This window comes from Peromyscus maniculatus, chromosome 7, assembly GCF_049852395.1.
Source record: "Peromyscus maniculatus bairdii isolate BWxNUB_F1_BW_parent chromosome 7, HU_Pman_BW_mat_3.1, whole genome shotgun sequence".
In the NCBI taxonomy this organism is placed as follows: domain Eukaryota; kingdom Metazoa; phylum Chordata; class Mammalia; order Rodentia; family Cricetidae; genus Peromyscus; species Peromyscus maniculatus.
In genome coordinates, this window is record NC_134858.1 from 63,515,399 (window position 1) to 63,532,195 (window position 16,797).

Sequence of the window (16,797 nt, forward strand, 5' to 3'; positions counted from 1 at the left end):
AAGGCGCAAAAGCTACACAGAGAAACCCTGTCTCGGAGGGAAAAATAATGATAACTGGCCAGTAAATGGACTTTTTGATGTTTTTATTGACATATGTTAGTTATACATGATGATGAGTTTCATTGTGACAATTTTTATTCATCACCCTTTCCTTTCCCCTCTCACACCTACTAATCCTTTCTTCCTAACTAGTTTCTCTTCTACTTTCATACCATGGTTTTTTGTTTTTGGGGGGTTTTGTTGTTGTTGTTTTGTTTTTTGAAGATTTACTTACCTTATGTGTACACACACACACACACACACACACACACACACACACACACACACACACACTCTGTGTATATGCAGGTGCCTGAAGAGGACAGAAGAGGGTATTAGATCTCCTTGAACTGGAGTTATAGGCAGTTGTGAGCTCCCTAGTGTGAGTGCTAGGGACTGAACCCTCTGGTCCTCTGGAAGAGCCAGAAAGTGCTTTTAACTGCTGAATCATCCCTCCAATTTCCACATCTTCTTTTGTTTTTGGTGACCATTGAATTTAATTAGGGTTACTGACAGGGGAATGGGCAATTTACCAGTGGCTACAGGGCAGAAGAAAACGTCCCCCAGCAACTATTAACTGTCTATAGTTCCTCAAATAGAGGCAAGTCTTTGAGAACCCTTCCTCTTACGTTTTTGTTCTTGTTGTTTTGTTTTGTTTTTGTTGTTTGTTGGGTTTTTGAGACAAGGTTTCTCTGTGTTGCAGCTCTGGCTGTCCTGGAACTTGCTTTGTAGACAAGGCTGGCAATTAACTTGCAGAGATCCACCTGCCTCTGTCTCCTGAGTGCTGGGGTTAAAGGCATGTGCCACCACTGCCTGGCACTTTTTTTTTAATTTATGCATATAAGTGTTTTGTTGGCATGTATGTCTTTGGGCCTTGTGTGTGCCTGGTGCCCACAGAGGTTAGAAGAGGGCATTGGAGCCCCTGGAACTGGAGTTATAGACAGTTGTAAGCCCCAGTATGGGCACTGGGAACTGATCTTGAGTCCTCTGCAAGAGCAGCAAGTCCTCTAACTGCTGAGCCATCCCCTTCAATCCCTTTAATCCTTTAAATCTTGGGAAGATGGGCACTGTGTGGCACACACCTAAAGCAAGGGATCATGAGTTTGAGGCCAACCTAGGCCTACATGATGAGATCCTGTCTCAAAAGTAAACAAAGTTTTATAGAACTAATATTACATAATAGTGTAAGTCCTTAAATATTCTACTTAAACTTTACTAAATTAGTTGTATCTATTCTAACATCAGAAAAACAGATTTAATCTATTATCTCTAGGCATCAGACAATGTCACTAAGTTTATAACATGGTATAATTGTGCTGTACACAATAGCCCTATTTTGAAAAACTTAACATGAATATCTATCAACAGAAATAATTGGAAGGGAAGCATCAGAGTAGTGTGTACTCTAATCCCAGCTACACAGGTCACTGGTGAGATGATGGTTTGCCAGTTCAAGGCCAGCCTGAGCAGCTTAGCAAAAACTCCATAGGGGTGGGGGAAGCAATGTTTATAATAGTTTGAACTCTTGTGCTGTCAACACAAAATCCCACCCCACTTTGTAGAAATTACATAGTAAGCAAGTTAATACAGCCACCTCCTTATTGAACCGCCTCATCTCTGCAGGAAATAACAGCAAATATGGCCAGAATCTTTTACAATGCTATTATTATCCATGTGACCTCATAGTCTATTAATAACGATGAGTAAATTGTAGCTTTATAGGAAATGTCTTTTAGGTGACTTACCAGTGAGCTTTAAGGAGTTCCTGTCAATGAAATCCTTAGAGGGAGGGAGATAGTTAGTATGGAGCCTTAAGCTATTGCCTTCTCCTTTTTTTTTTTTATTTTTTATTAATTTTTCAACTTGGCATACAAAGTAATGGAAGTTTCTTATATGTATGTTATTGTACATTGTTCTAATTCATTCCTCCCCTCCTCTGTCTTCTCCATTTTCTTTATAGACTACACATTTATAGCTACCAGCATTTCTGAGATTTATAGGCTCCTTATCTAGTGTTCATGTAGAGCAGCAATATTGCACCCCAACCCCTGCTGCTGTTGTTAATCAGCAGCAATTAAAATTTGATTTACTAATTCCTCACTACTGCCTCTCACACGACTTGTTTTCACTTTTCAGAGTCTTAGGATTGCCACAGCTGTGCATCATGATGTTAGTACCTCCTCAGCCATCTGGCCCAGGGCAAGAGGTACCTAGTGCAGCTCCTTCAAAATGAAAAGTCTCACCTCATTGAGATCAGAGTAGTGTGAGATCTTAAACAACAATCAGGTAAAGAAGGCATGATAGCAGCAGAAATAGAAACAGTCCAAAGAGGTTTTATTAATTGAAGACCCTATTTTTGTTGAATACATATCTGCCCTTTTACTTTCTAAAAGAAAGTAATTCACATTGGTCATGTCAATTAATAAGTTGTTTCTAATTCCAAATTAGATACTATTGGCTGAAGGAATCATAAGCTTTATTTTTGTCTTTCTGTGCTTACTTGTTCTTGGCATATGAACTTCCTTTAAAAAGATATTTTGGAAGCTGGAGAGATGGCTCAGTGGTTAACATCTCTGGCTGCTCTTTAGAGGACCTAGGTTCAGTTCTCAGCACCCACATAGTAACTTAGAACCATTTGTAACTCCAGTTCTGGGGGATCTGGCATCCTCTTTGATCTCCATAGGCACACGGTACACATATATACATGTAGGTAAACCTCTCATACATATAAAACAGATCTAAAAAATTTTAATAAGTAAAATTATCAAAAAAATTTAAAAAAATACTTTGTTCATTCATTTCAATATGAAAGCATATTTCATCCACTGTTCACTTTAGTAAATGTCCTGTGGTCAGATACAGTGTTTTATGCTTGTAATCCCAGCATTGGTAGGCTGAAGTATAAGAATTGCTATGAATTCCATACTAATGAGGGTTACCAGAGTGAGACCCTGACTCAGAAATGGAGGAGGAGGAAGAGGGAAAGAAGAAAAAGAAAGTGTCATGGACATTAATCTTGAAAATAAATAGTAGGCTACCTATTTAAGGAAATGACATTGTCTCGGTTCCTCGTGTAAAAACTTTTATCTGCTCAGTTATTTAACCAATGAAATTATGAGTATGACTGTTTGCTCAACACTCTTTGAACTTTCTGAATTTGATCTGCTTATTAGCTGCTGAAATTACACGAACGTGAAAGCTGAAGGGTGATGCCCAACTTTTGGTTGGCTCCCTCTCTACTTTTGTTCAGTACAGGTTCTCTTTCGACTGATGTGGTGGTTCATTAGTGGAAATGAATACAATCACAGTGCTACTTCTCAGTGCTTTGCAGCAAATGTTAATGTCAAGCTCCAGACAGACACCCTGCAGGAGCACTAATTACTGGATTTTGTTGTTGCTTTCTGTTGCTTTACCTTTCCTTCCATATCTTGGTGTCATGCTTCTAATGCCTAAGCAGACTGCATCATCAGAGCGCCGAGGAGAGTGGGAAATCCAGCCCAGCCGGCAGACCAATACCTCATACCTGACGTCTCACTTGGCCGCAGACCGCCATGGGGGTTCAGTACAGGTACCTACTGTCTTCCCTGGCCTTCTCAGCCTGGCTAGTAGAATGTTGCCTTGCTCTTGCAGTTTGGGTTCCTTTCAGATGGCCACTTACAGCAGGGGTGAGTTGCTTATGTTTAATTGATAATCTCTGTGCTGATTTTCTATCTAAGTGGACTTTGGTAAAAGTCATTTTTTTTTTTTGAGATAATTGCTGCTTTTTGACATTGACTTAGAAACATCTGTGTGATTTCTGTATTGAGTTAACCCACCCTACAATCTTGATCTACTCATGATCTGCAAAATACCATCAAGGTAGAAATGTGTTAGTATCTGAATTATAAAGTCCAGAAACTTCAAATCCTTCCAGTACTTTATTTCTGTTTTTATTTGGGCTAGCATGAGGTTTTCTTTTCTGTTTGGTACCAGGAATATCTTCTGTCTCTTCACTTTTTTTGTGTGTAACTTTTAAAATCCTAACCAGGAAAAAAAATTCAACTGAATATTTTTCTCATACTGATGACCCACTAGTTGAGGTATAGAAATGAACTCTCTGCATTTATGTGTGTGTGTGTGTGTGTGTATACACACACACACATACATACATTTGTTTTTTTTTTTTATACAGGGTTTCTCTGGGTAGCTTTGCGCCTTTTCTGGATCTCACTCTGTAGACCAGGCTGGCCTCAAACTCACAGAGATCCCCCTGCCTCTGCCTCCCAAGTGCTGGGAATAAAGGTGTGCGCCACCACTGCCTGGCAAGAAATCTTTTTAAATTGATGTGGTGGTGCAGGCCTTTAGTTCCAGCATTCAAGAGGCAGAGGCAGGTGAATCTCTATGTGTTCAAGGCTCCTGGTCTACATAGTGTGCTCAAGCCAGCCAAGGTTACATAGAGAGTCCTTGTCTCAAAAAAAAAAAAAAAAAAAAAAAGGAAGGAAGGAAGATAGATAGAAACAAAGAGAATAACAAGAATTGTTTAGAGGCATATGTCTATAGAAAGGTGGGAAAACAGTAACAGCAGCAGAGAATGTTGGAAGTTGAAATACAGTTCAAATAGCAGGAGAAAATTGGATCTTAGTCTATTCACCTTAAAATTTCCCAAAAGGCTCAAGAATGGGCTTCTTTAAGTGGAGGAGTGTTAGCAGGGCATATATTAAAAAAGAGTGGTTGGAAGTCTAAGAAAGCAAAGATCCCTGTATGTTCCCTCCTTTCTTCACCAAGAGACTAAATCTTTATTTGGAGAGGGGAAGTGGGGGTCAGACCATCCCATCTGATTCTGCATCCTCCTACCCCCACCTCCCACCCTCCAGCACAGGCCTCACCTTGTTTTAGGGGCAGCATCAGGCAGGACCTGAGGCATTGTGGGTGAAGACATAAGTCAGTGACATACAGCTGGTCGATTTCTTGTTCAACTCTGATGCTTCACACCTGGAAATGCTGAGTGGCTGATACTAAAATAAAAAACCACAGTGGTAAAGCTGGGGAGGCGGCTCAGCAATTTAGAGCACTTTTTGCTCTTGCAAAGGACGCAGGTTTGGTTCCCAGCACCCACATTGAAGCTCACAGCCATTTGTAACTCCAGTTTCAGAGGCTCTAACACCCTCTTCTGCTTCCATGGGCATCAGGTTCACAGACATATATGCAAGCAAAATGCCAGTACATGTAAAAAAATTGTTAAGGAAGAAATACAAAGGAAAAATTGGTAGTTTTGTTTAAGAACAAGGTGTAATTTTTCTGATAGAAAAACATGACAAAATAACATCAAATTAAAGAGAAAGCACACATACACACAAAAAGCTGGGCAGTGGTGGTGCACTCCTTTAATTCCAGACTAGCATTTTGAGGCAGAGGCCAGTGGATCTCTATGAGTTCAAGGCCAACCTGGTCTACAAAGTGAGTTCCAGCAAAGCTAGAGCTACGCAGAGAAACTTTGTCTCAAAAAAAACAAAATTAAACACACACACCAAAACAAATGAACAAAGAGAAAGCAGTGAAATAGCAACACAACACAAAATGAATTATCTAAAAGTGCACAGATCTCTCATTGTAGAAAAGTGGATGTGCTTCCCTCTTCAGAATTACCAAATTAACAATGTGCTAACAGTTTCTGTATCAGTCAGTGCCACAGAGAAGTTCTTTGGGGAGTTACACAGTTTTTTTCCTGAAAGTTGAGGATATTTACATATCATATTCAAAATGAAATTAACATGTCTTCTATAAAAGACGAATTAAAAAAAGAAGCTAAGGCATTTGTTTGTTTGTTTGTTTGTTTGTTTTGAGACAGGGTTTCTCTGTGTAGCTCTGGCTGTCCTGGAACTCACTCTGTAGACCAGGCTGGCCTCGAACTCACAGAGATCTTCCTGCCTCTGCCTCTCATGTACTGGGATAAAAGGTGTGTGCCACCACTGCTTGGCTGTTTGTTTTTGTTTTAAAGTGGGGCTCTAGATTAAAGGATATGAGATATGCTTGGAGGTAAGATACAGTGCTTAACAGGGAGAGTAGATGAGTAGTATCCTTACTGACTGGTTTGGCTGCTTTAGAAAGCCAAAAGCTAGGTCTGGACATTCCAGGCAAGAAGTAAAGGAATATACTCTGGAAAATATAACCAGCCAGAAAGAAAATTAGAGGGTACTAATAGCATTACTCTCCCGCAACTGAAATGGCCTACCCAAGTCATCCTGAAGTATAATCCAGAGTTGTCAAGACCAGCTGTTCTCATGGTGTCAATTGATATGCACCCTCTTCTTTAAAAAAAAAAAAAAATATTTATTTTGTATATATATATGTCTGCAGGCCAGAAGAGAACACCAGATGGTGTTCATTACAGATGGTTGTGAGTCACCATGTGGGTGCTGGAAATTGAACTCAAGACCTCTGGAAGAGCTGTCAGTGTTCTTAACCGCTGAGCCATCTCTCCAGCCCCACACCCTCTTCTTTTCAACAGTTTTTATTAGGGCCTTGGAGAGATGGCTCAGTAGTGAAAAGCACATGCTGCTCTTGCAGAAGACCTAAGCTCATTCAGTTCCCAGTACATCAGGCTCCTAACTCCAACTCCAGGGCATCTCACACCTTCTTTTGGTCCTCCCTGCACTCATATATGCATACCCATTGTCCTAGTTGGCTTTCTTTGATAAACACCTGACCTGAAACTTGGGCAGGAAAGGGTTTATTTCTTTCAGCTTGCAGTCACTGAGGGAGGCAAGAACCAAAGCAGAGACCATTAAGAAACATTGTGTACTGCTGGCTTACTTAGCCTGCTTTTTATACAACCCAGGACCACCTGACTACTGTAGCCTGGGCCATCCCACAGCAGTCAACAATTAAATTGAGGCCCTCTTCCCAGATGACCCTTGCTTGTGTCAAGTTGACAAAAAATTAACTGGCACACCTATACTGGACATACATAACATATAATTAAAAGTAAATCATCTTCCAAAGTTTTATTAGCATACATTATATAGAATTGGCTTCACTATGACATTTTCATACATTATATAATGTATTTACCACCCATTACCCTCTGTTTCTCTCACTCTGCAAACCCCTTCTTTATAACTAGTGTGTGTGTGTGTGTGTGTGTGTGTGTGTGTGTGTGTGTGTGTGTACACAAATGCATGCCAATGAGTTTAATTCCAGTTGTTTACAGGAGCATGGGCAACTTACTGGTGCCTACAACACTGACAGAAATGTCCCTTCCTTCCCACAGTAATCACTAACCACCTGTTAATCCTCAAGGAGGAGTGGAGACGTCACCTGATAACCCTTGCTTCTCTGCTCATATTAGAAGTGGTGGAGGGGCTGGAGAGATGGCTCAGCAGTTAAGAGCATTGGCTGTTCTTCCAGAGGACCCAGGTTCAATTCCTGGCACCCACACTGGCAGCTCACAACTTTCTGTAACTTCAATTCCAGGGGTCTGACACCTTCACACCAATGCACACAAAATAAATTTAAATTATTTTTTTTAAATAATAGTAAATAATGTTTAGAAAGAAAGCTCCTAGAAATTAAAACAATCTTAAAACTCAATTAGTTTTGAATATAAACTTAAGAAAACAGAGCAGGCCGGGCGGTGGTGCGTGCCTTTAATCCCAGCACTCAGGAGGTAGAGACAGGTGGATCTCTGTGAGTTCGGGTTATCTTCGGACTTCACATGTATGCAGTGACAGGTATGTGCCTCACCACCATTTGAAATAAATATATAAACTAACATTTTTTAAGAGAAAAAGGTGGACTTAGAAGGAAAGTAAGACTGCTGAAAGAATGAGTATGGGCTTCTTTAAAATAATTTCCAGGGCCCTAATTTTTTTTTTTAACCAACTTAAAATTTCTATACTTCATGAACCTTTGCATATGAATTTACACAGGATGTATGTTACCAAGATGAGTGAAAACAAGAAGGAAGCATAGACTGGATCTAGGGAACAAGAGATCCTACCCAAGCCGTTTTGTCCATGTTAAAATAGGAGAGAACTAAATCCACAAAATTTCGGGTAGAGGCAGGCAGAGCTGCAGCCAAGAAGTGGTCGTAATAAAGACCAGAAACTAAACTATTACCCGCTGAGGAGTTAGTGAATTATTTTAAAGAAGGAGATTAAGAGCTTGGAACAAGGACGCCTTTAATCCCAGCATCCGGGGAAGGAGCCATCTCCGTGGGACGGAACCAGAACAGACCTGAACACTCTGTCTGAAGCCAACTCAGGACCCAGTTGCTGGTCCTGTGAAACCCAATAACTTGGAGGCGTTGGGGAGACTACCCTACTAAACAACCTGCTCAGCTGAGATCCATTCAAGAGAGGATTCAGAATCCTACAGTCTGCAGTCTGAGGAAACAAGATCAGCTGAGGAGTTGACGAAGGAGCAAAACATGACCTGAGAACACAAAAGAAGGCGCTGCCCAGCCACCGAACCAGATCACTACACCGAGTGGGTACAGGTAAGCCCCCATCTCCAAACCAGCAGATCAGGTCTGTAGCCCCTAGGCCCTACCCATCGGAGTCCCAGGGACCAGACAGCTACCTTTCCCTGCTCCCCCACCAAAAAAAAAACCAACCCCTATGAACCTAACAACCACTGAAACCATAAGCACACCATGCACCAACTGGGAACAACTGCTCCCTGAAACAGAACCCACTAACACTGATTGGACTAAGCTGCTCCCGAAGAAACAGAGCCTAACAGCACTGATTTAACCAAGAACTCCTAGTGGACCAAGACTAACAATTAGAATAAGAGAGGCACCTTCAGACACAGACACTGCCTACATGGAGCAGAGTAAGAGATGAGTAGACACCAGTGCAAAAATAAAGAGCTATTGATTCTACATCTGCAAGACCTGAACACACCAACACAGAAGAAGCAGAAGAAATCAGTCCTAAAAATGACTTTAAGATGATAGAGACCCTTAAAGAGGAAATGAAAAACTCCATTAAAGAGGAAATTAAAAAAAAAACCTTAAAGAAATGGAAGAAAAAAAGACAACAAATTGGAAGAAATCAAAGAAAGCCAAGAAAAAGTAATTAAACAGATGAAAGAAACAATTCAAGATTTGAAAATTGAAATTGAGACAATAAAAAAAAGGCAAACTGAGGGAATGCTGGAAATAGAAATCCTGACTAAATGAACAGGAACTACAGAAGCAAGCATAACCAACCGAATGCAAGAGATGGAACAGAGACTCTCTAACACTGAAGACACAATAGAATGTCAGTCAAAGAAAACACTAAAGACAAAAAAGTCATGACACAAAACATCCAAAAAATTTGGGATACCATGAAAAGACCAAACCTAAGAATAATAGGGATAGAAGAAGGAGAAGAATACCAACTCAAAGGTGCAGAAAATATATTCAACAAAATCATAGAAGAAAACTTTCCTAACCTAAAGAAAGAAATACTATGAAGATCCAAGAAGCTTACAGAATACCGAATAGGCTGGATCCAAAAAAAAAAAAGTCCCCTTGCTGCATAATAATCAAAACACTAAACATACAGAACAAAGAAAAAATATTAAGAGCCGCAAAGGAAAAAGACCAAGTAACATATAAAGGCAGACCCATCAGAATAACACCAGACTTCTCAATAGAGACTATGAAAGCTAGAAGGTCCTGGACAAATGTTATGCAGACACTAAGAGACCACAGATGCCAACCCAGACTATTATACCCAGCAAAACTCTCAATCACCATAGATGGAGTAAACAAAATATTCCACGATAAAACCAGATTCAAACAATACCTATCCACAAATCCAGCCCTACAGAAAGCACTAGAAGGAAAAATCCAACCTAAAGAAACTAAACACACCCATGAAAACTCAGGCAATAGATAATCCCACACCAACAAATACCAAAGAAGGAAAATGCAACACTACCACAAAAAAATAATAGGAATTAACGATTGTCATTAATATCCATCAATATCAATGGTCTCAACTCACCTATAAAAAGACACAGACTAACAGAATGGATAAGAAAATAGGATCCATCCTTCTGCTGCATACAAGAAACACACCTTAACTTCAAAGACAGACAGTACCTCAGAGTAAAGGGCTGGGAAAAGGCTTATCAATCAAATGGACCTAAGAAACAAGCTGGTGTAGCTATCCTAATATCTAATAAAATAGACTTCAAGCTACAATCACTTGAAAGAGATCAGGATGGACATTACATATTTAACACAGGAATAATCCACCAAGATGAAGTCTCGATTCTAAACATTTATGCCCCAAATACAAAGGCACCTACATTCATAAAAGAAACATTACTAAAGCTTAAATTGCACATCAAACCCCACACATTAGTAGTGGGAGATTTCAACACACCACTCTCACCAAAAGACAGATCTACCAGACTGAAACTTAACAAAGAAATAAAGGACCTAACAGATGTTATGACTCAAATGGACTTAATAGATATCTACAGAACATTCAGTCCTAACACACCTTCAGTAATGTGGCAGGATACAAGGTCAACTAAAAAAAAATCAGTAGCCCTCCTATATACAAATGATAAAAGGGCTGAGAAAGAAGTCAGAGAAACATCACCCTTTACAATAGCCACAAGTAATATAAAATACCTTGGGATAACACTAACTAAACAAGTGAAGGACTTTTTTGATAAGAACTTTAAATCTCTAAAGAAAGAAATTGAAGAAGATACCAGAAAATGGAAGGATCTCCCATGCTCATGGATAGGTAGGATTAACATAGTAAAAATGACAATCTTACCAAAAGCAATCTACAGATTCAATGCAATCCCCATCAGAATCCCAACACAATTCTTCACAAACTTGGAAAGAAAAATACTCAACTTCATATGGAAAAACAAAAGACCCAGGATAGCTACAAGAATCCTGTATAATAAAACAACCTCTGGAGGAATTACCATCCCTGACATCAAGCCCTACTATAGAGCTATAGTAATAAAAACAGCTTGGTACTGGTATAAAAACCGAAATACAGACCAATGGAATCGATGAAGACCCTGACATTAATCCACGCACATAGGAACACCTGATTTTTGACAAAGAAGCCAAAACTATACAATGGAAAAAAGAAAGTATCTTCAACAAATGGTGCTGGCATAACTGGATGTCAATATGTGAAAGATTACAAATAGATCCATATCTGTCACCATGCACAAAACTCAAGTCCAAATGGATCAAAGACCTCAACATAAATCCAGTTACACTAAACTTAATAGAAGAGAAAGTAGGAAGTACTCTTGAATGCATTGGCACAGGAGATCACTTCCTAAATATAACACCAGCAGCACAGACACTGAGCACAATAATTAATAAATGGGACCTCTTGAAACTGAGAAGCTTTTGTAGGACAAAAGACACAGTCAGTAAGACAAAAAGACAGCCTACAGAATGGGAAAAGACCTTCCCCAATCCCACATCTGACAGAGGACTGATCTCCAAGGTATATAAAGAACTCAGGAAACTAGACATCAAAATACTGAACAATCCAATTAAAAAATGGGCTGAAGAGCTAAACAGAATTCTCAAAAAAAAAGAATCACAAAGGACTGAAAGACATTTAAAGAAATGCTCAACATCCTTAATCATCAGAGAAATGCAAATCAAAACGACTCAGATACCACCTTACACCTGTCAGAATAGCTATGATCAAAAACACTAATAACAGTCAATGTTGGAGAGAATGTGGAGCAAAGGGAACAGTCCTCCACTGTTGGTGGGAGTGCAAACTTTACCACTGTGGAAATCAGTATGGCGGTTTCTCAGAAAATTGGGAATCGATCTACCTCAAGACCCAGCCATACCATTCTTGGGCATATACCCAAGGAATACTCAATCATACCACAAAGATACATGCTCAACTATGTTCATAGCAGCACTATTTGTAATAGCCAGAACCTGGAAACAACCTAGATGCCCGTCAACTGAAGAATGGATTAAGAAAATGTGGTATGTATACACAGTGGAATACTACTCAGCAGAGAAAAACAATGACAGCATGAAATTTGCAGGCAATGGATGGAACTAGAAAAATCATCCTGAGTGAGGTAACCCAAACCCAGAAGGACAAACATAGTATGTATACTCTCTCATAAGTGGATTCTAGATATAAAGCAAAGAACAATCAGACTGTGGCTTATAATAAGTTTTGGTTTTACTCAATTACTGGGCAAGCCTCAAGACACATTTCACAATTAGGATAAGAATTTATACTGTATCAAGCTGATAATAGAAAAATAAATTTTAAAAAGTGGGGGAAAAAAAAAGAGATCCTACCCAACAAAGAAGCAAAGAGACTTGCTAGTATAATCAAAAGTTAGGAGACTCCTGGAGTGACCCTAGCTGCCAGTACAGAAGGGCAGCTTTCACCAAACTGGTATTCAGGAGTTTGGGGAGCTATTTATTTCAGCAAAATGATGATAATCTAGGATACTATGATAGTCATAATATCACTAAATAAGCTATTTTGTTATAATATCTAAATAAGCTATTTAAGTAAATGACAGACCTAGAGGTATAGCTCAATGTATTCCGCTTATCTAGCATGTACACAGCTTTGGGTTCAGTCCCTCACACTGCAGTAAATAATGAATAAATACATGAATAAATAAATAAGACTTTGGGTGAAATTAATGATTTACCATTAATAATTGAAAATTAATACATCAAATAATTTTGTTTTTAACTAACTTTTTTAAAATTATTATTATTATTTTTTTTTTTTTTTAAGATATATTTATTATGTATACAGGAGAGGGCACCAGATCTCATTACAGATGGTTGTGAGCCACCATGTGGATGCTGGGATTTGAACTCAGGACCTCTGAAAGAGCAGTCAGTGCTCTTAACCTCTGAGCCATCTCTCCAGCCCATTTTTTAAAATTTGTTTGCGTGTATATGTACCACATGTTCAGGTGCCTGAAAGGGACAGAAAAGAGTACAAGATGCCATGGAAGTAGAGTTAAATGCAGTTGTGAGCTACTTGATGTTGGTGGATCCTGGGAACTGAAATCAGGTCATTGGGGGAGCAGCAAGTGCTCTTAACCACTGAGCTATCTCTCCAGACAAACTTTTGGGCTTTTGAGACAGAGGCTTACATAGTCTTGACTGACCTTGAACTTATTATGAAGCCAAGACTACCTGTGAACTTATCATGCTGTCTCCACATCCTGAATGGTACGATTACAAGCATGTGCTGCCACTCTTGCCAAGACTATGCTTTTTTGCAAATCAATAATATTTCTAGCACAGCAGATGTCCCTGTGTTTTTTGTTTTTTGTTGTGTTTTGTTTTTAATTTTGTTGTTACTTGTTTTCCTTTTTTGTTTTGCTTTTGTAGATAGGGACTCACTATGTAGGCCAGGCCGTCCTGGATCTCCCTCAGAGTTCCACCATCTCTCCTAGCCACTATGTCTGCTTCCCAAGTGTTAGGAATAAAGACATTGACTATTATACCTGGCATGGTCCCCCCCCCCTTTTTTTTTTTTTCAAAGCAGGATCTCTCTGTGTATTCCACATTAGCCTTCAGACTGCAGTCATCCAGCCTCAGCCTTCTGAATGCTGGGATTACAGAAGTGCACTACCATGTCTAGATATGTGTCTGCATTCTTTTTTGTTGTTGTTTTTTGTTTTTTGAGACAGGGTTTCTCTGTGTAGCTTTGCGCCTTTCCTGGATCTCACTCTGTAGACCAGGCTGGCCTCGAACTCACAAAGATCCACCTGGCTCTGCCTCCCGAGTGCTGGGATTAAAGGCATGAGCCACCACCGCCTGGCATGTTTCTACATTCTTTCATTCTGCAGAGGCACTTGGTGAAATCATGCTGAGCTTAATCTAGATAACCTCTAACACCATCTCTCTTGGATGGACTGCAAATTGCCAAGATAAGGAGCATTTGTTCTGATAAAGTGTGGACATTCTGGTTCTAATTAACTTAATGGGCAAGACACTTTGGTTTTCATCTTTGTTGTATTTCACAGCTCCTTTTTTTTTTTCTTTCTTTCTTTTTTTCTTTTTTTCAGAGCTGAGGATCGAAGTCAGGGCTTTGTGCTTGCTAGGCAAGCACTCTAACATTGAGCTAAATCCCCAACCCCCAAAATGTAAGGTGTTTTTGTTTGTTTGTTTTGTTTTTTGAGACAGGGTTTCTCTGTGTAGCTTTTGGAGCCTGTCCTGGAACTCACTCTGTAGCCCAGGCTGGCCTCGAATTCACAGAGATCTGCCTGCCTCTGCCTTCCAAGTGCTGGGATTAAAGGTGTGCGCCACCACTGCCCGGCTTCCACAGCTCTTCTTAAAGGCCTAAATTTAAGAAGACAAAACACTTTTCGAGTCAGCTGTGGTGGCTCACACCTTTAGTTCCAGCACTCAGGAGGCAGAGGCAGAGGCAGAGGCAGATAGATCTCTTTGAGTTTGAGGCCAGCCTCGTCTACGTAGTGAGTTCCAGGACAGCCAGAGCTATATAGTAAGAACCTATCTCAAACTACCAGACCCCCCCCCCCAAAATAGTAATTTGAGCCAGGTGTCTTGGAAAATCTTAGGTAGTCAGGAGGTTGAAGCAGGAAGAACAATTGAGCTCAGGAACTTGAGGCTAACCTGAATATCCTAACAAGACCCCATCTCACAAAAGAAAAAGGGTGGCAATTCATTACATCTGTGAAGTTCTTTATGGTGCTTCAGATCTCTAGTAGATATCATAGTTAACTGCCATATAACATATGGTAGATAATATGAACATTAGTGGCCCTATACACATGTACAGAGAATGTCAACAGTGGAGTTTGAATCCAGCCCTGTCACAATAGTATTTGTCCTGTTGCACATCCAGGTAGGAGTATAGTCATATAAACTCTTGCAAACTTGAAGTAGGTTCATGCTGTAGATACAAAGATTCAGTACCTGTTAACCCCCAGATTTTTATTTTTCGAGACAGGGTCAGACTGGCCTCAAACTTGTTATGTAACAGATGATAACCTTGAACTTCAGATTCTTCTGTCTACTGAGTGCCGGAATTACAGGCATGTGCTACCATACCTGGTTTTATGTGGTGCTAGGAATCAAACCAGGGCTTTGTACCTGCTATACAAGTGGTCTACCAATGGAGCGAAGACCCAGACATGTTATCTAAGATTTTCTTTAAGGTTCTTTTATTTTTTGGTTTTGTTTTTCTGAAACAGGGTCTCACTATGTAGCCCATGATAGTCTCAAACTCGGTCATCCTGTCTCTTCCTCCAGAGTGCTATCATGTGCTTCACACATGTTTTAGATACAGATAAGTGTAAGGGTAGAGACAGGAGTAACATTCCTTTTGTGCCTGATTTGTTTGAAATTATATGCTTTCTGATACAGATTGTTGATTATAAAGTGAGACTAGCCTCTTCCTTAGATTGCCTAAGGACACTGATTGTAGGCCAAGTAGCAATTCACAGGGAGGAGAAATTATAAAGTATAAGACTTTACTCTGACCCAGAGTCACAGGTAATTCTCCATAGTGACTCTTACTAGTAATTCTTTCTTTTTTTCTTTTTTTTTTTTTTTTTTGGTTTTTCGAGACAGGGTTTCTCTGTGTAGCTTTGCGCCTTTCCTGGGACTCACTTGGTAGCCCAGGCTGACCTCGAACTCACAGAGATCCACCTGGCTCTGCCTCTCGAGTGCTAGGATTAAAGGCGTGCGCCACCACCGCCCGGCTAATTCTTTCATATTAGGATTGACTAGATAGAAAGATAAATATGCTAGGGTAACTTTGAATTTCCTCTGCAGCTCATGCTGGCTTCACACTTCCAATCCTCCTGCCTCAGATACCTGAATGCTGACATTATAGGGGTATGCACCCCTATACTTGGCTTTTAGCCAAGACACCTTACATATCATTTTGTCTAGGTCCTTAGTAGTTCATTAAGAATTAGTGATTCAGTTACAGTGCTTTCCTAGAGCACACATAGCCTTTGATTTACTCCCCAGTAGTGCAAAAAATGAATGAATGAATGAATGAATGAATGAATGAAATTTTTCAGGTGACTACTTTCATGTGTAACCATTGTGCTCATAGAATAAGCCACTCACCAGTGTTAACAGTTGGGTGTGCTAGAAAATATGTCCCCAGGAATCACAGCAGAACTGAGGAAGTCAGCAGGATGTGGTTTGCAATCCCTTAACCTTCTCAGCCTTTTATACTGGACTTCCCCCAACTTCTATTTTGAAACTTTCAAATCTACAGAAAAGTTGGGACTATCCTTAATCTCCATTAAGAAAGTATTAAAATTCTGCCACATTTACTTTAATTTTGTGTGTTTGCATGCATATGTGTTTACTTTCTAGACCATTTGAAAGTTAAAACAGTGTATCTTATCCCCACACACTTCCACCTACATTTCCTAAAAACAAATAAATACACTCTTTCACATAAGCAGTAACTCCATTGCCTTTCAAAAAAAAATTAGTATCTCATAATATCTAACAGCCCAAATTCCAGTTGTCCTTAAAGTTTTATAGTGTCCAGAATCTAACCGGGATCCCTGCATCCCATTGGTTGTTTGGCCTCTCCCATCTCTTTCAGTCCTTCAATCTCTCTCTGTTTTGTTTGTTTATTGTGGTTGTTTTGAGACAGTCTTACTATGTAGCCTAGGCTAACCCACATCTTACTGTATAACCTAGGCTAGCCTCCAACTCATATTGGTCCTTCAGTTTCTAGCTCCTAAGGCCTGGAAGTTTAGGTGTACACCACCATGCCTAATTCATTAGTCTCT

The 16,797-nt window shown here is 39.8% G+C and overlaps 1 protein-coding gene across 11 annotated transcripts in view; it reads left to right on the forward strand.

Annotated features, from left to right (window-relative positions):
- Positions 1-16,797, forward strand: part of Csnk1g1 (casein kinase 1 gamma 1) — a 134,046-nt gene that overhangs the window by 105,001 nt on the left and 12,248 nt on the right. For 3 of the 11 annotated variants that reach the window (XM_015998006.3, XM_042281159.2, XM_076576536.1), the window contains exon 12: positions 3,497-3,607. The exons of 3 other annotated variants lie outside the window; for them this stretch is intronic. In XM_015998006.3, the coding sequence (XP_015853492.1) occupies positions 3,497-3,607 (111 nt within the window). Of the gene's footprint in view, positions 1-2,175; positions 2,326-3,496; positions 3,705-16,797 lie in introns of all 11 variants that reach the window. 5 more of the 11 variants (XR_006074186.2, XR_013052797.1, XR_013052796.1 and 2 more) reach the window with 4 other exon arrangements.